Source organism: Bidens hawaiensis, unplaced genomic scaffold, assembly GCF_021521415.1.
Source record: "Bidens hawaiensis isolate Kalapana, Puna unplaced genomic scaffold, B.hawaiensis_p1.1 tig00006484_1, whole genome shotgun sequence".
Lineage (NCBI taxonomy): Eukaryota > Viridiplantae > Streptophyta > Magnoliopsida > Asterales > Asteraceae > Bidens > Bidens hawaiensis.
Window position 1 is genome coordinate 507,465 of NW_027491435.1, and position 22,028 is coordinate 529,492.

At 34.6% G+C, this 22,028-nt stretch overlaps 2 protein-coding genes across 2 annotated transcripts in view; one reads left to right on the forward strand and one right to left on the reverse strand.

The window, feature by feature from the left end:
• LOC143632600 (UDP-glucuronic acid decarboxylase 6-like) overlaps positions 1 to 22,028 on the forward strand; it is a 128,611-nt gene that overhangs the window by 66,614 nt on the left and 39,969 nt on the right. The gene's annotated exons all lie outside the window — the stretch shown is intronic.
• LOC143632575 (uncharacterized) lies at positions 5,023 to 7,615 on the reverse strand. Its single transcript, XM_077101059.1, has 4 exons — positions 7,416 to 7,615; positions 6,652 to 7,307; positions 5,887 to 6,224; positions 5,023 to 5,298 (listed from the first exon to the last, which is right to left on the reverse strand). The coding sequence occupies exons 1-4, from the start codon at positions 7,613 to 7,615 to the stop codon at positions 5,023 to 5,025; spliced, it is 1,470 nt and encodes a 489-aa protein (XP_076957174.1).

Consider the following 22,028-nt stretch of genomic DNA (forward strand, 5'->3'; position numbering starts at 1 on the left):
TATTTTAATGTCAAAGTTTGGCATGCAATCTTCTTTATCAATGATTTAAGCTATTCATAAACTCAATACTAGCATTTTATATAATATATATAAAATCATTTTAGATGTACATCTTAAATTAATGTTATTGCTATGTTCAAAATGGTAATAATTGGGTGTAAGGTTTGTTTTTTAGCTTGAAGAACCAAACTGAAAAGATCACCGTATTGACCGCCTTAGCTAGGAGAAATAGATGTCTCAAATTTGGTTTGTCTAAGATGTGGCGAAATGGAAGAGATTACAAAGCCTAATATAGTGTCATGCGGTTAAGCTTAATTGATGTGATAAGCTATCTCGATAAAATAACTATAGAAGATAAACCACAATGGCCAAAATATCAATTTACTCTTAATATACATGTGCCCTGGTTTAATTTTTAACCTCAATTTTCGTAAACTTTGAGAAAATATAAATATTTAACAAAAATATATCTAAACATCATCAAAATGAAACACAAAAAAATATTTCACAATGTTTCAAATCGTTGGCTTAACCCTGTTAGAAGCACCTTAAAAATTATCACAACAAAAGTTAAAGCATGCAAGAAATACCATGTGGCTGCTGGGATTCGAGCCCAAGTCTCCACAGCCACAACGTGGAATTCTTACCACTAAACTACAGCCACATTGATGGTATTTTGTTGAATATAAATATTTTGTTATTTAGATTTTATTTAAGTCTGCTACAAATGTTCAATATATTACCCCTTTTTTTTTTCCTTTTTTTTTAATTTCAACATATATTAAAGACGTTATATGCTTTAGTTTGATTTATACATGCTTTGTTTTTAACAACTTGGTTTTATAGTATTCGATTAATAAAAAGTATCATTAGTTCGTTAGGTTCATGGGCCAAGGTATGCCATTTTTTATTATTTTTTTTTTATTTTGTAAGGTTAAATTCATGTTACTTATTCAATTGAAAATGTTTCTTTTTAGGGTTGTACCGTTAAAAAAATCATAGCTGTTTAAAATATACATTGATTTTAAATAAAAAACTAATCAGCTATAGTTTAATGTATTCGATGTAGTGTTTCTCCTCTCAAGGTGTGAACATCTTAATGTGAAATGTAATGGTATGTTATGTTTATAGAATACATGAAAGATAATCTAGTAACTTTATTAAACGATAATATTGCATGATTTATTAAACGATACTAGTACCATGATTCATAAGCTACAACATTTTAATAGTATATAATAATAACTAATATTTATTTTCTGATATTATAGAGTATGCGCTCCATCAGAGGCGGACATAGGTGGTAGAGAAAGGGGCAACTACCGTTGAATTTTTGTTCTTCAATAGTATATATATGATAGGGGTGTTCTTCAGATTCGTTTTTCGGGTTTCGGGTCGGGTTTTTCGGGTTTCAAAGTTCTAAATCTTGACCTAAAACCCAACCCAAATCTCTCATGGGTTTTTCGGGTTCGGGTAATTCGGGTTGGGTTAATCGGGTTTCGGGTATCCTAGAAAAAAAACACACAAAAAACCAAAAAAATGTTAAAAACTACAATGCTAAAATTCAAACATATGTTTCTTTGCTTATAACACAAATAATCAAATAATAAACTAACCTAACTTGATAAAACAATTCAAAAGAAGAGTAAAACTAACTCGAACCATAATCGTATTCAATCGGGCGTGACTTGGTTGTTCAATTACGGTTGCTATTAGTAACAAACGGAAAACATAAATTAATAATAAGCAATCCATCCATAATAGTTAGAATGAAAACAATCGATTTGAGTCAGATTCCGATAACTTTAATGGCTAAGACTTAGCCAATTATACATAAAAATATATTTAATTTCAAAACTACAAATTTATTCGGGTTTTTCGGGTTGACACAAATCTTATAAATCAAACCCAAGAACCAACCCGCATTACTTCGGTTCGGGTTCGGGTTAGTCTTTTCTCGGATTCGGGTTCTTCGAGTTGGGTTAGTTCGGGTTCGGGTACGAGATTTTTTAGGTAAAAGTGATAGCCCTAATATATGATCTAATTTCGACTGCCCCTCATGAAAATTTGGCACCGCCCCATGAACACGGGCATAAACACAAAATAAAGAAGAGAGTAAAGTAAAAAACTAGTTTTTCGGATGAACAACCTGATTGGTGGTTATGTAAAGATAAGATGAGTAAGAAAGCAATCTAATATAAATAAATGAAAAAACAAACTCTTCACAAAATAAGTATAAAAAAAGAGAGTCGATTGCTGACACCTTTTATACCACCTCTTGAAATAAGTTATATTATTATATTATTTTTTAATTTGTTTACAAAAGTTAATAAACTACAATTCTTTATTGGTTTTAGAATAATTATTTGATTAGTTTTATGTATTTCAAAATGTAATAAACCTTATTTTAGTTTTCATAGTTTTTGTATTGACAATAATGTCATATTATGTTACTTCCATCATTATAAAAATTTCGAACTTCTAGTTTATACGGGTTGTTTTATTGAACTAAAACTTGTTTCTATCATCTATTAGAGGACAAGTTTGATATAAAACTAATCCGAGCAATGAAGTATTATGAAATCTAAAATGTAGTGAAACTATTAATAAAACTTGAATTATTAAATTACAATGACCTGACTGACCCGACCTGATAACAAATCTTTCTTAATAGACATCCGAACACCAAAATTTCCACCCCTCATGAAAAAAATTCGTGGATCTGTCACTACGCTCAATAGAATCAACACAAAAATACTAAGAAGGATGTTGTGTGAGAAGGCAATGTGGTTAAGTTAATTTGACTACTATAAATATATTACGCTTGGATTCAAACATAAATGAATTATGTCGTCTATTTTATTTTTATGCTACATGCATCAAAATACAAATTTTATTGTTTCCTAAAAAGTTGTGATTTTAAACATACGAAAAGAACAATATGATTTGAACTAAAATATTTTAATTTAGTTTATACTAGGTTATTGACCCGTGTACAATAGTAACAACACGAGTGGAAATATATAAATCGTTAAACAACAACACTCGAGGAGACGATAACATGATATATAGTTGTTAATATAACATATTCTAAACAAAAAGTTACTTCAACATACGTACAACCAAAATAACATTGTTTCTACAATTACTATTTACATAATACAAAATTGAAAATGATAATTTCATGAACAACAAAATAACATTCGTTTTACAATTCTTTTATAGATAACAAAAACTTGAAAATTAAAATTTCATAAATAACTAAATAGTTCCTTATAAACCACATTTGTAGTTTTATTTGTAACATTACTGTCCTTATCTAATATAAGCATTTTAACACCGACTCTACTCTTCACTTGTGATAAAGCTACATATAGTTGACCATGTGTAAACACGGTTTGTCGAAGATATATTTCAACTCTTGCTAGTGACTGCCCTTGACTTTTGTTAATTGTCATTGCAAAACAAACCGATACAGGAAACTGTTTTCGTTTAAACTTGATTGGCAATTTTTTATCTGTAGGAGTTAGAGTACTACGGGTTATATAAGTACGATGACCAATGTTAGTACCCGAAATAACCTTTACTTCGATAAAACGCCCCCCAATTGAATAACCTGTAATCGAGTTCCGTTACATAAACCATTTTTCTGATCAATATTCCTTAGTAACATTATTGGAATACCAACTTTTAGAATCAATTTATGATTAGGCATACCAGACATCTTTAAACCATTTAGAAAATCTGGTGAGTGCAATGCTGGATCGAAACCAGGCCCAACACTTTTAGAGTTATCGATACTATCAGAACTTAGAGATTCAACTTCTTCTCCCGGAAATAAAGTTAAAAATCGATCATTAATGTCTTCGACAACCTCGTTTAAAGGTGCAAGTATAGCCCTTTCTTGAAAATATGAAATTTCATTAATATTATCCGGTAATGCTGGATATACAAAATCAATAAGATTAGAAAGAGGATCGGATGAATCATCGATCAAAAGATCATCTGGTATTTCAATAATGGAATTACCATCATTGTCACCACCAAGTTTACCTTCCCCAAGTTCTAACAACCAATCTGCAAATTGGGCGGTCTCTTCAAAATTTGATGGATCACAACCGACGGTTAACCTCATGTTTTTGGTTAACCTAAGAACCTTGCACTTGGACCATATATGGGAGGAACTGAGTGAAGCATTAACAATATCACTACGTGATCCATTTTGGACTACAGGTAGGATTTGACGAAAATCACCCCCAAAAACAACAACTTTCCCCCCAAATGGATGTTAAGAACTATTACAGTTACCAACTTTTAAAACATCTTTTAAACTCCTATCCAAGGCTTCAAATGCATGTTTATGTATCATAGGAGCCTCGTCCCAGATAATCAGATCAGCTTGCTTCATTAAGTTGCAAATATCTGGATTTTTTTGTTATTGAACAGGTAGAATCCTCAGTTAGATTTATAGGAATAGAAATCTAGAGTGAGCAGTTCTACCTCCCACAAGTAACAAAGATGCTATGCCGCTTGAGGCAACATTTAAAAGGATTTTCTCTTTCGATCTTATGGAAGCATATAATGTCTTCTATAAAAAGGTTTTTCCAGTCCTTCCATAACCATACACAAAGAAAACACCCCATTCTTTTCATCAACTGCTTCCATTATTTCATTATACACATTATGTTGCTCATCTGTTAATGAATTATAAAGTCGTTCAAACTCACCTGTCCTGACTTGTGTATTGTACGACAACTCCTCGTTCATAAAATGATTTGTTGATGGTGTTATAGAATCATCATCAGGGAAAGACATTGTAGGAAAACAACGCAGACTACAATTATTTCACAGGAGGAAGTTTTGAATTTCAAGTAAAGTGAGGTTCTTTATTTGGGCCTCTGAAAGTAACAAATCTGTATCGAATAAAAAACTTGTTACAAAGTTGTTTTTTATAAACATATTTCCTAATGTATTAGCAATTTAAAAAGAAATAAAAGAAAATAATTTGATACCTTTATTTTTCTACTCAATTTGTTGTTTGTATAGAATGCCATCAATTAAATACTCCCAAGTCTTTTCCCAAACATCATCCGACCTAGATAAACTGTATGTGATTAGCATGGTTGCAAATAAACTGCGTAAATAATAACCACTTGCAGTATGACTTGCTTCTTCAATTGCTTCTATATACTCGTTGTCATCATCTAGAAGGCCTCTTTTATAACACGCATCTCTATATGTAGCACACACTTCACCATCAACAGTACGGATATCTTCAAAGCACTTAGGACCTCTAACCTTGTTTAACAGAATTCTTAGATAGTATGCTTCATTAAAAGATGGAGGAACATGATGAATTCGACCAATAGAAAAACCTAGTTTACGTAGCGCCCAAACCCTTTTCTGTTGTTTCCAAACAAATTTTGTTGGAAACTCAGCGTACGTTAGGGTTTGTGAAATATCACATTTTTATTACACTCCATCCAAGCAGTAAATCTTGACGAACCAATAGTCGGCTTGTTTAAAACGTCTTCCACATCATCATCATCTACAAACACAACTGTTTGTTGTCCCGGTAAATGAAACGGAAGGCGAGTAACTGAAGGAAATCTATAATGGACATCAAAAGAAAAATTCTCCATGCCGCCTCACATGCAGATAGGTATCTGCAATCATAAAACGCCTTCACTTCGTCTACAACTTCATCTTGATTACCCCCATTGTTTTGTACAAGTGATATAGTAGCACGATCGGGACCTTTATTAATGTACTTAAACAAATACTTTATGGAACCCTCTTGATTACACCATTCAACATTGATATGGGCTTGATATTTTTTAACAATTTCTTGTTATACGGAACAACATGTCTGTTGTCTAAATTTACCCCAGACTTCACAACAACATTACCCAAATCTCTTATTCGATAAACAGGAAACCCATTAGAATCAATTGACGTCTCATTTTGAAGTTTCTTTGGGAAATTTTTAGAACATGAGTTATCGACCATGCAAGAGCATTTAGGGTGAGTAACACCACATGGACCATGCATCATGTGGTCGCTTACAAGGGAATACAACTCCGGATCTTCATTCTTATTTGGAATTTCTGCTGAGATAAAGTTGTCTATACACTTCGGATTATGAATTTTGTGATCAGAATGCAAAAACAGGAAAATATGTGCATGGGGTAATCCACGTTTCTGTAATTCAATGGTGTAAACACCTGAACAACATAAGTACTCGTGGATTAGATAACTTATTGAATAAAATTATAAGATATGTTAACAACATATGTTATAGTAACCTAATTTTCACAATGATAGTCAACAATAAGTTTTCAAAATAGTGTTATCATGAAATACAAAAATAAAAGCTCCCTTCTTGAAGCTTCCCAAAGAAAGCTTTATCTTTCAGGTCTTTCATTAATGAATCAAGCTTCATCTTGAATACCCTACATAAAATATCTGGCCTGTCTTCGGACTTTCGATTTTTATTTCGTAAAAATCATTTGATTTCTGGCCAATTTGGGTTGCATGTTATGGTTATAAAGAAATCAGGATAACCAAACCATCTGCATATAGTCATTGTATCAAGATAATTATGCATCATATATCTAGCGCCTCCGGTAAATGAAGAAGGTAAAATAATACGTTGTCCCGCTGAAGAAACATCCGATGTTCCAGACGAATGTATGTTTCTTAGGTTTTCATAAGTTTCAGACCTAAGATTTTTTTGTTGTGTGCGCACATAATGCAACCTTTGAGTCTCTATCATTGTGTATGCATCTACAAACAGTTGCTGAGTCAGTCTTCCGCCATTTAAAATCAATGAGTAGGTGTCTGGCCTATCTTGAAATCTGTAAGCAAAGAATTCACGCATCGTGCACTTCTTGCGTTTGCTTTTTGTCGAACCTCGAAGATCACGATGAAGTATGTCAATACTATAACCATCATCACCATATAGAAAAAATATTGGATACTGAAGAGGAACATACGACGGATGCAATTCACTAATACGTTTCAAAGACCCACTTTGAGTTGTGACAATAATATCTCTTTTATCAACTGCATCACCAATATCACCAACGATTAAGGACACAAATTCCGAAGTTGTTGGGAGGTTGTACGTCCTTGCATCTCCTCGGCGTGTTCCAATTATTCTCAACTTTATATCCAAATCTGGATTTTTTTGAAAACAATCCCTTGCAATCCGATAACTTTTAACCAACGGATTATGAGAATCCAACATGTCCTTCAGGTAATTAATAATTTTGTTCTCTAATAATTCATAATTTGAATCTGTTTCCCTACATTTCAAAATGAATAGGTGTAAAAATAAAATGACGTCAAATTTATAAAAGTAATTTTGTTTATAAAAAAATGTATGTCAAAATTGAAAGAATTAAGTTACGTACCGAAATATGTCTCGTCTGTTTGATATTTCATTTTCAGTATCGTAAATGTATGGTTGAGAAAACCGTGGTTTATCTCCGGGCATCAGAAGAAGACTTCCCAACGAATGATAATTCTCTCCACCAAGTCTAAAAGTATATGGCACACTTCTTGTATTAATAGAATTATCAAACTTCCCACCAAGAGAAGTAAAAGAAAACATGGAATTATATCGTCTAATGTTTTGAAGAAAATACTTGCTGGTACTATCATGACCAAGGAACAAATTTACGTAACTCATTGGTGGCGGCTTGATATCCGGAAGTTGCAAGTCACCGATACCACAAAAAAGTGAGTAACTTGTAACGCCGTTGTTTGTTTTTCATTTCTTGTTCTCAAAATCCCATAATAATGCTTTGCAAACTCCACACATGACATTTTGATCAATCTAAATAATATGTTCAAAAGTCAATACTAAAAATTATTAATATATTAACTTCGAATAACGTAGTTTGACATACAATTTGCTAATTAAACCATCAATTGTAAATAATTAAATAAAAAAGAAAAGAAAACTTATGAATATATTAGTGCAAAAAAATAAAACATGATTATAAATAATTAAATTAAATAAATTTAACTAAAATGAAAAATATATTTACTAACAAAAGAAAATGTATTTTAATTCAGGTACCTGAAGAAATCGATTTGTATGGATAGATAGACTCGTCTTCAACGTTAAACGACTCAAATTGATCTAAGTTGGCCATGCGTATGGGTTCATCAATATTGAAGCTTCTGTGAGATGCACGATGCGTTGATGAGGATTGACCATAAAACATTATGTGGAAGAACATCCAGCTCTTGATATATTCGATGAAGAAGTAAAATGTTGGTTGGTAATATCAGACAGTGGTGTCAAATGATAAGTAGATGAGACATTGACACCTAAAATATAAAAGTGGTTATTAATATACAAAGAACTTACAAAATTATATATGAGTATCTAAAATTAATTTTAGATGTTTTAATAAAACATGATTTTAATTGACTTACCTGATGATATAAAACCTTGTTGTCGATATGCAATTTGAGGACTATTGGTATTAAGTCTTCCATTTAAAAACATCCCCTGATGTCTTTGGTTATACACTAAGCAATCTTGTAATGTGTTTGTAGGACAAACTACATAATTGTAACATCCTAAATATTCTAATATTAAATAAAGAAAGTTACGTTTAGTAATTGCGCGTTAATAATTAGTAAAGAAAAGATCATGGACTTAGATTAATCAAGATGGGATTATGGATGAGATGGGCTTAGGGTCCATAGGCCTTAGGAGTATAAATACTCCCTTAAACCACCCTAAAACCCTAAATCCTCATTTCTTTCCATCTTATTCTCTACACACTCAAAACACACACACATACTACCACCTATACGGCCGAGAGGGTGACGAGCGAGATCCAAGAGCAAGTGAGCGTTAGTTGTGTTAGATCTTCATTATCCGAGTCTTATACAAGATCTAGAGTTCCTAAACAAGCTAACCAATACCAAACGAACCCGTAAAGGTATGTTCTTGATCTTAAAGCTTACATTTTTATAAACGTTTAGCCTTGAAACTTAGAACGAGACTAGATCGGGTGTAAATAAAACATAAAGTTGTAAACTTGATGTTAGAAACGAACTTAAAGAACTCACGGCTGATTATGACTCGTTTAAAATAAACCCTAGACCTAGTATTGAACGTTTTAATCTTAAAGGTCCAAACTTTATGCGCTTTCGGGTCGTGTTTTATTCAAAAATGGCCACGGAAACGTTTGCGGGAATTATTAACATCATATCAAAGTATTTTTACGTTGAAACAGAGATGATTATGGGGGTTAAGAACGAACAGTGGCTACTGCTGGGCAACTTCGCCAGCAGCTAATTTCGCTGCTGTTAACTTCGCTAGTAGCTAAGTTCGCTGCTGTTAACTTCGCCAGTAGCTAAGTTCGCTGATGTTAACTTCGCCAGCAGCTAAGTTCGCTTCTGTTAACCTCGCTATACAAGATCGCTGATTGTTAAGTTCGCCAGAAACCAAGTTCGCGTACATATAACTTTGCCGCATATAAGTTCGCTTAAGTTAAGTTCGGTAACGAATCAGATAGCGAGTTAGACTTAATTCGTTATGAGGAATGAATTAATGAATTAGGAAATAAATTAAAATCCTAATGGAAAATGTGTTAAGGCAGTTAATGTAAATAAAATTTTTCCAAGCTGACCTGGTAGCTTAACCCCAGCCAGGGGCTCTGCCCCTTGGACCACGCTAGGGGCTGCCGCCCCTAGAACCCTGCTGCTAGGGGCGTTGCCCCCGGACCCCCGTTCGTTGTGGGTTATATAAAGATAGAGATATGATACGAGTAGTGATAGTAAATTGATACGTGTAGTTGTTATACAGTTAGTCGTGCACAGCTCAAGAAAGGAATAACTATAAACGGTGAACGTAACCGACTTCAGGTGAGTTTCTAGCCCCATTTCCTTGTTATGTTTTCGGGGCTGTGTGCATACTCGATGTGAATGTTAATACACTTACCTTAAATAGTAAGTGTATGTCTTAATGACGATTGTGATAGTTATGTATGTATGCTTGATAGTACGTGAACGACCTTCGGGTATTGCACGTATTGTTAAGGAAAGTATAGTGTAGTATGTATGATATGTGTATGTGAATAAGGGAGTATGTACGATTATGTTGGGTATGGTATTAAATGTATGGATATGATAATGAAAGGTTAGGTAAGGTTAAAGGGTTGCATACCTTAACAACATATGCGAAGGCTAAAGGGTTGCATACCCTAATAATATATGCGAAGGATAAAGGGTTGCATACCCTAATAATATATGCGAAGGATAAAGGGTTGCATACCCTAATAATATATGCGAAGGTTAGAGGGCGTAATGCTCATTAAAACGTAAGGTAAGTATATGAAAGAAAGAAAGTACGAAGGTTAGTAAGTATATCATAAACGAAAGTAAGAAAGTATGTAGTTATGAATGTCCTGTGTGTTATGTGATTAACTAGAACTCACTCAGCGTAGCTGACTTTTAGTATGCACGCATGTGAGTAGATTGAGGCAGCTTGCATAAGAGGAAGCACATGTCATGGAATTGAAGATACTGGCATCTCAAGGAAATGTTATGATGTTTTAAGGACGATTCTTGATTTTAAATAACTATGAATGTTTGTTAAGACAAGAAATGATGGATATGTAATATATTGGTTGAAGTTTTTATTCCGCGTAAAGTTTTAATTAACTCTGATATTTAGAATTGTGTTTATGAGTAAATCTGACGTTAAAGTGAGGCACCGGTAACGGGGCCTTACAAGTTGGTATCAGAGCAAAGTTCGAGAGATTTAAGCATCCTACATGCTTAGACTCGAACATAGAATGGGATTTAAGAAAAGAAAGAAGATGTCAGTCCAAGAATGCCTTGTGTCACTCAAGCAATCTTAGTAAAGGTAAAGTGTATGGTTAAATAATGAATGCAAATGTTAGCTTAATTGCTAAAGGAAGGGTAAGTGAATGTTAGGGATAGGATTAATTGATTGCTTGCTTTCATTGACTGTTTGAAATAGAACCAGCACAAATATACTCATAAAGGGAAGTGTATAGGACACGGAAAGTAACGTGATTAGCTAATCACAGCTGGCCACTGTTATTACCTGTTAGCCTTACTATCCTTGTACTAAATAGTTCCTTAAGTGATGATGTTTGTGTTTCCTTATAGAATACGAATGGCTGGAGCTAAGAAAGTTGCTAGAAGAGGAGGGCGTACGGGACGTCGTGGTAGGCCACGCGCTATCCGAGAACGGTCAATAGAAGCAGCTACTAACACTGAGGGAGAAGGAAGTGCAGCCGGTGGAAATCCGAGTAACAACGAAGGAGTTCAACTGGACCCTGAAAAGTCCTGAAAAGTCTGCACGGGGCCGTGAAGGAACCGCTGAAAGGGCGGAAGGTGGTGGTAGGAAAGATGATGAGGGAGAGAGGGAGGCTTCGAGTGTGGTAAGGTCTGTGAAGGTTGATGATAGAAAGAGGGGCCGAGGTGGGTGCAACTATAAGTCCTTCAAAGGATGTGACCCGCCGAAGCTGTCTGGGTTGGGTGACGCAATCGCTACTCTTCAATGGATAACCACTATGGAAAAGGTTATCCGCATTAGCGAGTGTCGTCCCGATCAAGCTGTCGGTTATGCCACCCAATCGTTTGAAGGTGAGGCGATGTATTGGTGGGAATCGATTGAGCAGAGAAGGAGTCGAGAGGAAATCTTGGCTATGAGGTGGGAGGATCTGAAAGAACTAGTTATGAAGAAACTCTGCGCTGACGCCGAGGTTGAGAGGGCGGAGATGAAGTTCCTGAACTTGAAAGCTGGAACGATGACGCATCGTGAGTATACCATCGAGTTCAACCGAATGTCTAGGTTGGTACCCGATATGGTCAACAATGAGGCTAAGAGAATCAAGTGCTACGTGAGGGGACTGCCGCAGAAAGTTCGCATGCTGGTCAGGGCGAATAAACCCGCTACTTTTGACTCTGCTGTCAAACTCGCAGAGATGGTTTATGAGGATCTAGCTGTGGACGATGTTGTGGTGGGGGAAGAAAAGAAGGACAAGAAATGGGTCGCTCCTGTTAAACGACCCGGTACTCAGTTGTGGAACTCAAAAGATAAGAAACCGAAGGTGTGGGAGAAGAGGTCGTGCAAGACGTGTGGTAAAATGAACGGTGGCGAGTGTAAGTGGGGTAAGGGATCGGATGTTTGTTTTAAATGTGGGAAGGTGCATGGAGGGGAGTGCAGAGTAGGGTCAAACGCCTATTATAAGTGCGGAAAGGTGGGGCACTATGCTCTGAGTGCAGCGAGAAGCCGACGTGTTTCCGGTGTGGTAAGACGGGGCCACAAGGCCAGAGAGTGTACTGAAGCTGGGGGAACCAGGAAGAAGGATGCTGAACCGTCAAGGCCAAAGACCAGGGCCTACATGTTGACCCAAGAGAAAGCCAAGAAGATTCCAGATGTCGTCACAGGTACGTTTCTAGTAAATGGTATTTCCGCTTCAGTATTGTTTGATTCGGGCGCAAACAAAAGTTTCGTAGCCGCGCCGTTTAGTAAATTAGCTAAAATGAAATGTTGTCGAGTGTCTGAAACTTTTATAGTAAAAATTTCTAGTGACACTTCTGTTAAAATAATGAAAATGGTTAAGGACTGTAAGATAGAATTGGAGGGGCATGAGTTCCCTGTTACTTTGTACATTATGACATTAGGAGGGTTCGATGTGGTTTTGGGAATGGATTCGTTGTCTGAGTATGAAGCTCAGATAGTGTGTAAGATTAGGATAATAAGGTTAAGGTCCATGGATGGTAGTGCGGTGACGGTTAATGGTGATAAGGAAAGTTATGGGCTTAATGTCATTTCGATGATAAAAGCCGAGGGTTTGTTAAGGCGAGGGTGTGGTGCCTACCTGGCGTATGTTGTCAACGCTACGGCTGAGACGAAAGAAATGAAAGATGTTCCTATCGTGTGCAACTACCCAGAAGTATTCCCAGAGGATCTTCCGGGGTTGCCACCGGAGCGAGATATAGAATTCCAGATAGATTTAGTACTAGGAGCCCAACCCGTTGTAAAAGCGCCTTACCGTCTAGCGCCATCCGAGATGAAAGAATTGATGTCCCAACTGCAAGAACTCCTCGAAAAGGGATTCATAAGACCAAGTGTTTCCCCGTGGGGTGCACCAGTGTTATTTGTGAAGAAGAAGGATGGAAGTATGAGAATGTGCATAGACTACCGCGAGTTGAATAAGCTTACAGTGAAGAATAGGTATCATTTACCAAGGATTGATGATCTGTTCGACCAACTGCAAGGTTCAAGTTGGTTCTCCCGGATAGATCTCAGATCAGGCTATCATCAGCTGAAGGTGAAAGAGGCAGACATCCCTAAGACCGCGTTTCGAACGCGGTAAGGACACTACGAGTTCCTCGTAATGTCATTCGGTCTAACAAATGCTCCTACAGCATTTATGGACATGATGAATAGGGTGTGTCGGCCGATGTTGGATAAGTCAGTTATCGTCTTCATCGATGATATACTGATTTATTCCAAGAGCGAGTCTGACCATGCCGCACATCTGAGAAAAGTATTGGAAACTCTGAAGAAAGATAAGTTGTATGCTAAGTTTTTGAGATGTGCATTCTAGTTGCGGGAAGTGAAATTCCTAGGTCACGTGATTAATCCGGAAGGGATTATGGAGGACCCGGCTAAGATTGAAGCGATAACGAATTGGAACACTCCGCAGAATCCGACTGATATACGAAGCTTCCTAGGGTTAGCTGGCTATTATAGGAGATTCATCGAAGGTTTCTCCAAGATAGCCGCACCATTGACCGGTATGACCCAAAAGTCGATAGTATTCAGTTGGGGTAAGTTTCAAGAAGAAGCTTTTCAGGATTTAAAGAAGAGACTCACGCAAGATCCAATCCTTGCTTTACCCGATGGTGACGAGGATTTGGTTGTTTGTACTGATGCTTCGCATCTTGGGTTAGGTTGCGTGTTGATGTAACGACGAAAGGTGATAGCTTACGCGTCTAGACAGTTGAAAGTCCATGAAAGTACTTATCCGACGCATGATTTGGAGCTAGCTGCAGTAGTGCATGTTCTCAAGATATGAAGGCATTACCTGTATGGTGCTAAGTGTACCATTTACACAGATCATAAGAGTTTAAAGTACTTCTTCAAGCAGAAAGAATTGAACATGAGGCAGAGAAGATGGTTGGAGTTGATAAAGGATTACGACTGTGATATTAAGTACTACCCTGGTAAAGCTAACGTGGTCGCTGACGCGCTAAGCCATAAGAATGAGGAAGTCATTGCAACAGTGAAGTCATACCAGTTGATTATGAACTCAAGTCTTTTCTAATAGATCATCAAAGTACAGTCAGAGGTGCTAGTAGATGAAGGGTTAGTTAAGAAGGAAAGGATTTATGGCCACCAAGATGAGTTGATGGAAAACACTCATGGTGTTAAGACTAGATTTGACCGTATGTGGATTCTATGCCATGGAGATCTCAGAGGTCGAATCTTAGATGAAGCTCATAAGTTAAGATATTCGATTCATCCAGGAGCTACAAAGATGTACCAAGATTTGAAAAGGGATTATTGGTGGCCAGGAATGAAAAACGATGTGGTGGATTATGTTAGTAAGTGCTTGACCTGTTTGCAAGTCAAGGCCGAACATCAGAAGCCTTATGGGAAGATGCAACCGCTAGAGATACCTGAATGGAAATGGGAACACATCACCATGGATTTCATAACTAAGCTACCTCGTACAGCTAAGCATCATGATACCATTTGGGTGATAGTGGACCGTTTGACCAAAGGTGCTCACTTTCTGCCTATACGAGAGGCCATCTCGTCAGAAACGTTAGCAAGTTTGTTCATCAAAGAGGTTGTATCTAAGCATGGAGTACCCCTGTCGATCGTGTCCGATAGAGATACTCGATTCACTTAGAGGTTCTGGATAAAATTCCATGAAGCTATGGGAACGAGGTTGAAAATCAGTACGGCGTATCATCCTCAAACAGATGGACAGTCTGAAAGGACGATCCAAACCCTTGAGGATATGCTACGTGCTTGTGTTTTAGACTTTGGAGGAAGTTGGGATGATCATCTGCACCTAGCAGAATTCTCCTACAACAACATCTACAATTCAAGTATTAGTATGCCACCGTTTGAGATGCTTTACAGGAGATGATGTAGAACCCCGGTATGTTGGGGAGTAATTGGTTAGAAGGAGATGGGAAGCCTAGAGTGTAACAACTCGGGTTTTCCAAGTAATGTTTTTTTTATTCGATCCGTTTTGTTTTTTTATATTTATATAAATCAATCAATAATATATATATATATATATATACACACATTATCTTAACTTTGGATTAAATACAAATCACACCCCAAACTCTAGTTTTAACCCTCTTTGAATCCACCTTTGATCTCCAAGGGCCTTTTTGCAAAAATCTAGTTATTACTTATATTATATTTTATTAACCAAACCTGTGACCCGAATCCATTCAACCCGAAGACCCGTTTAAGTTTCTTGAACCACAAATCTCGCTCTAATACTAAAATTGATTTAGGCAAATCGTTGTAATGCCTTAATTGACTCTGCTGACCTTGTGAATTAGGAAACTAAGATTCCGTTGATCCGTATTGACTAAAATACTACACCGCCTTAAACTTAGATCGGGCATATGCATATCCGTGTATTATATTTCAATTTCTTGCTTCTAATCAACCCTTTACCCGTCGCCTATCGATCCCCCATACCTAATTTTATTATCTTCATCGCCTGATTGGATTTTCAATCATGTCTTTGACCGTCGGCTGCCGTTCGTGTTCATCATCATTTCAATCATCGCTACAGATAATTAATCATACAGTTTGAATCGTTTTTTAGCCTAGATCATTAACCCCATGCTTAAATGATCATTTATAATCTGGATTGAACAATTCGTCGAGCTAGGATTACAATTGTCTGGCATGATTGTCTGCACTGTTTATACATTTTTCTGTTTGCGTGTTTGTATCAAAGTGCAAGTCAGTTCAGTTGGTTTGTGCCTTGGTTACGAAGTGGCAGGTTGCGGGCTCGAACCCCTGCCACCCCGTTTTCTTTTTAATTTTGGTATTTATTTTCTTAAAGTCATTTCATTAAGTATAATAACAATAATTATTAAATAAATTATTTTTTATTAAAAACCAATTATTGAATTTGTGTTTTTCTCGTCTTTCGTCCGTGTATGTAGACATATAATGATATCAGCTAAACTCATATTTTTGGTTTAATATACATATATACGAAAGACAAACGTTATATATATTTATGTGCTTTAACGAACTTATAATTTTTAGAAGTCGTATTTTACTTAAATAATGTTTTTATAAAATAAAATATTATAATATATTTTTAAACGGATTAATAAACCAGTAATAGTATTAAAGATGTGTTTTACTTATATAATATCTTTATATATAATAAAATATTATATTAATTATGATTAAAAAGGAATATAATATTGCTTAATAATACTAATTATCGAGCTTCTTATCAATCTAGTTCATTAACTTAGCGTATCCGCATTCTATTTTCCTTATTAGGGCTTTTCGTCAACGCGTGATTTCCACAAATCATCATTCTTATTGTTATCTATTTCCTTTTGTTCGTCTATCGAGGTAAGTACCACATTCCCCTATTTTACTTGTTTTCCATGTTTTGGGGACATATGCGTAAATTGTATTTCTCATATATACTTATACACAAAACTGCAATTATTGTCTTATGTGTTAACAACTTATACCTTACTTGTTTATGTGCTTACATGCTTTACGTGAACCGCATTCGGAGAGGTCCAACATAATCTCAGTCTAGTATGATCATACGCCAGTCGTTAGCCTTTGTGCTTCTCGACATCTCAGTTATACTTGCTCATTTGGTTAATTTTGTTATTCTCATATGACTTGTTGCAGCTACGTATTTTGTTATATATATTATATGTACAACTAAACTGGTGTGTTGCTCACTCAACATGTGTTGTTGACAAAAATCTATTTTAAACACATATGCAGGTTATCATAGAAATTTAATGCAGGTTGGTGAAGACTTAGTGAAGAATTTAAGTTAGAAATGATACGATCAAGAATTTAATTTGTAATTGTTGTTTGTTTAATAGTTGTATTTTTGTACTTGAATTATTTGAAATTATTAAATAGATATTGAAACTTATATTGTGCATGATAGTAACTTTTGAAAAGCTGTGAGCAATCAGTCCGCCCCGGCATTTCCGCCGTAGGTTGGGGTGTGACATAGAGGTTGTGTAAGAAACCTCATCAAAGTTTGATCAGATCAAAGCAATAATGAAAGCTGCTCAAGACAGGCATAAGTCTTATGCTGATAAACGGCGACGACCGATTGAGTTTAACGTTGGAGACAATGTGATGCTCAAGGTCTCGCCTTGGAAAGGGATCATTCGTTTTAGAAAGAGGGGAAAGTTGAGTCCGAGATACATTGGACCGTTCAAGATTTTAGATCGTGTGGTTGAAGTAGCTTATAAGCTAGATTTACCCGATGAGTTAGAAGGAATTCAATCAACCTTCCATGTTTCTCATCTGAGGAAGTGCCTAGCTGATGACACGTCTCACGTGCCATTTATGGACATTGAGGTTGATGAACAATTGAACTACATAGAGCAACCGATAGAGATTGTTGATCGCAAGGAGAAGCATCTTCGTCATAAGGTTATACCTTTGGTGAAAGTGATATGGAAACATCGCAAGGGATCGGATGCTACTTGGGAAGCTGGGGATAAAATGCGCAAGTTCTACCCTAATCTGTTTACATAGATAGTTAGGTTTCGGGGACGAAACCTCTTTAAGGAGGGAAGACTTGTAACATCCTAAATATTCTAATATTAAATAAAGAAAGTTACGTTTAGTAATTCTGCGTTAATAATTAGTAAAGAAAAGATCATGGACTTAGATTAATTAAGATGGGATTATGGATGAGATGGTCTTAGGGTCCATGGGCCTTAGGAGTATAAATACTCCCTTAAACCACCCTAAAACCCTAAATCCTCATTTCTTTCCATCTTATTCTCTACACACTCAAAACACACACACATACTACCACTTATACGGCCGAGAGGGTGACGAGCGAGATCCAAGAGCAAGTGAGCGTTAGTTGTGTTAGATCTTCATTATCCGAGTCTTATACAAGATCTAGAGTTCCTAAACAAGCTAACCAATACCAAACGAACCCGTAAAGGTATGTTCTTGATCTTAAAGCTTACATTTTTATAAACGTTTAGCCTTGAAACTTAGAACGAGACTAGATCGGGTGTAAATAAAACGTAAAGTTGTAAACTTGATGTTAGAAACGAACTTAAAGAACTCACGGCTGATTATGTCACGTTTAAAATAAACCCTAGACCTAGTATTGAACGTTTTAATCTTAAAGGTCCAAACTTTATGCACTTTCGGGTCGTGTTTTATTCAAAAATGGCCACGAAAACGTTTGCGGGAATTATTAACATCATATCAAAGTATTTTTACGTTGAAACAGAGATGATTATGGGGGTTAAGAACGAACAGCGGCTACTGCTGGGCAACTTCGCCAGCAGCTAACTTCGCTGCTGTTAACTTCGCTAGTAGCTAAGTTCGCTGCTGTTAACTTCGCCAGTAGCTAAGTTCGCTGATGTTAACTTCGCCAGCAGCTAAGTTCGCTTCTGTTAACCTCGCTATGGTATGGTATTAAATGTATGGATATGATAATGAAAGGTTAGGTAAGGTTAAAGGGTTGTATACCTTAACAACATATGCGAAGGCTAAAGGGTTGCATACCCTAATAATATATGCGAAGGATAAAGGGTTGCATACCCTAATAATATATGCGAAGGATAAAGGGTTGCAGACCTTAATAATATATGCGAAGGATAAAGGGTTGCATACCCTAATAATATATGCGAAGGTTATAGTGCGTAATGCTCTTTAAAACGTAAGGTAAGTATATGAAAGAAAGAAAGTACGAAGGTAAGCAAGTATATCATAAACGAAAGTATGAAAGTATGTAGTTATGAATGTATTGTGTGTTATGTGATTAACTAGAAGTCACTCAACGTAGCTGACTTTTAGTACGCACGCAGGTGAGTAGATTGAGGCAACTTGCATAAGAGGAAGCAAATGGCATGGAATTGAAGATACTGGCATCTCAAGGAAATGTTATGATGTTTTAAGGACTATGCTTGATTTTAAATAACTATGAATGTTTGTTATGACAAGAAATGATGGATATGTAATATATTGCTTGAAGTTTTTATTCCGTGTAAAGTTTTAATTAACTCTGATATTTAGAACTGTGTTTATGAGTAAATCCAACGTTAAAGTGAGGCACCGGTAACGGGGCCTTACAATAATTAATAATAATAATACAATAATTAATAATAATTAGAACGTCAATAAATAAAAACAATCAATAAAATACAAAAAGAGAAAACCAATAAAAAAATCATATGGAAATAAAAACAAAATATATTAACTAACCTATGGAACTTTCACCGGTACCGTTAAATGTCAATAAAGGTCGCGATGTTTGATGTTGTTGCCCCATTTGTGAAGTAGTGGAATTAGTTGATGGTATGATTGTATTTAATCTACTACCTCCATTATCTACAAAAAAATATTCAACCTCATAAATATAATTTATTGGATTATAAGAAAATTATTACAACCACCCAACATGTTGTCGAAACCAGAAAAAATTGCTAAATTTAATAGGTAATAATTTTTAGTAATGTCTAAATATAAGGGAAGACCAACCTAGTTACCTAAATATAATATTATATTTAGTAATGTCAATTGGACTAAATAAAGTAGTAAGAAAACAATAAAATTATATGAAGCAATAACATAAATTTAAATCTTTATGTACAACACCGATTGATGTGTTGTTTATAGCGTGGTTGAATCTTTTATTTCTCCTTCCGTCAAGAACCATCTTTCTATGTCTTCGATTATCCTTGGCAATTGCTTGTTTGGAATTTATTGTGACAACTGTTAAATTTATAAAATTAAAAATCGTTAATTAATGATGAATATATATTTCTCATCTATCGAAAAACTAAGGAATATAAATAACTAACCTGTGTTACTGGAGTTTTTGGAGATAAAACCTTCATTAGTTGTTGGCGCGTGATTTTCTTCTCCGTCGTAGAATCGATTAACATTAGATTATGTCAATGGACAGTAACTACATTGTTTTTTGTTATTAGAATAAAATCATGCATAGAATATAATAAACCATAAATAGGTAAAAAAATAAAATCGTTTTATAGTAAAGTTTGTTATATTTAGTTAAATCCGTTAATGACTATTATGTAATATCTAAATATAAGTAGTAGTGTTTGTCTTTGTTGCAAATACGAAAACATAATATTAAACATACATATTGAAAACACATGTGAACATTGATTAAATTACGTTTTTTACATTCTAGTAACGATTGTTGATTATGTTATAATTACAATAGCATTAAATAGACATGTTATATTTACGTAAGGTTTACAATATTTTAATTAGGAATGAAATATGTAAATAAATAAATTTATTATTGTAAAAAATATTACAATAACAAAATTAAATATTGTTTTGTTAATGATAATATGTTTCGTTACTGTTAGTGTAGATATTATTATTGATTATCAGACAACCTTTTTAATGAAGATATATGTAGGCATTAGTTATATAATTATGATGTTAAAATCATTTTCTATTGAAATGACGGCAGATTCATGAAAAAGGATTCTCATATTTCGATGTTAAAATAAAAATATATATAAATTAGTATAAACATCGCAAAAAAATGAATAAAACGATCCTAAAATATTGAATAAAAATGGACGGTCCTAAAATATTCAAATTTTAAAATGATTGAATAGTTTATAAAAAAATTATTACCGTTGGATATGATACGCAATGGTTGTCTAGACGTTGACACTGCACGTTTTGCAAACAAAATTATTATAACATACTATTTATAGAGTAACCTTAAATTAAGTGCACCAACTCACTAACCGTTTGTATTATTCCTCTTATTGGAAGATGATGATTGAGAATTAGTGCGTCTCTTGGATCTTGAAGACATCTAAAATATAAAATAAAAAATAATACGATTAACATGTGAAACATATAGAAATCTTTTATCATGAAGAGAACATAAAGTTATACAGGATAACGTATAATTATATCGATTATACAAAGTATCTTAATTTTCAAACAAATCGTACATACCTTCAAACTTATAATATCATTCACCTTAAATGTTATCAACACTTCTAAATTATTGAATCTGAGAGTGCATAACCGACCAAGTATTAGGAGTGACAATTTATGAGTGACATATTGATATTGTATAACCTCATGTAATCAATATATAGGCTTGAAGTTTAGGTGTGGAAGTTTATAGTAAAAGTATTTTAAGGGAAGATCAAGCTAGTTAGTTGCCATAAATTATGTTTCTTCTATAGAAATAATCATTCCATTTGTTAACAAATGTTTTTTTGGATTTGATTTGGCATAAAATAAGTTTGTCGTTACAAATGATCATTATGATTGTGTAATTTGTTTAACCAAATCAATATAGTATATAGTGTATTTTGTATAATATTGAGTAAGATTGAAAATTAATTAGTAAATATATTTACTATGAATTAAAAACAATGACCGATATTTTTGGCCACATTAATATATGAAAAACAAAAGCATCGTTGATAATAAATAACCAAAAACTAATTATCATAAAACTTAAATTCAAAACACAATCTATTTTTCATAATGTTAACGAAAAACTTGGGTGAATTTATATTTATTGATGAATTTGTTTCATTTTTAAGTAATTAAATGTGAAAATGTAAACAAATATGACAATCTACATTTATTGATGAATTTCTTCCAATTTTAAGTGATTATGAGTTACAAATTATATGTAACTATTAAAATTAAGAAATAGTTAAATTCTAAAATTATATAATAATTTAATACAACAAACTTTCATATGTGAACCTAT

Coding starts and splice junctions, on each gene's coding strand:
- LOC143632575 (XM_077101059.1), bottom strand. CDS start 7,615: ATGTTTTCTTTTACTTCTCTTGGTGGGAAGTTTGATAATTCTATTAAT. Junction 7,308..7,415: donor AACAGACGAGACATATTTCG/GTACGTAACTTA, acceptor TTTGAAATGTAG/GGAAACAGATTCAAATTATG. Junction 5,299..5,886: donor ATGTTGTTGTGAAGTCTGGG/GTAAATTTAGAC, acceptor CTGTTAAACAAG/GTTAGAGGTCCTAAGTGCTT.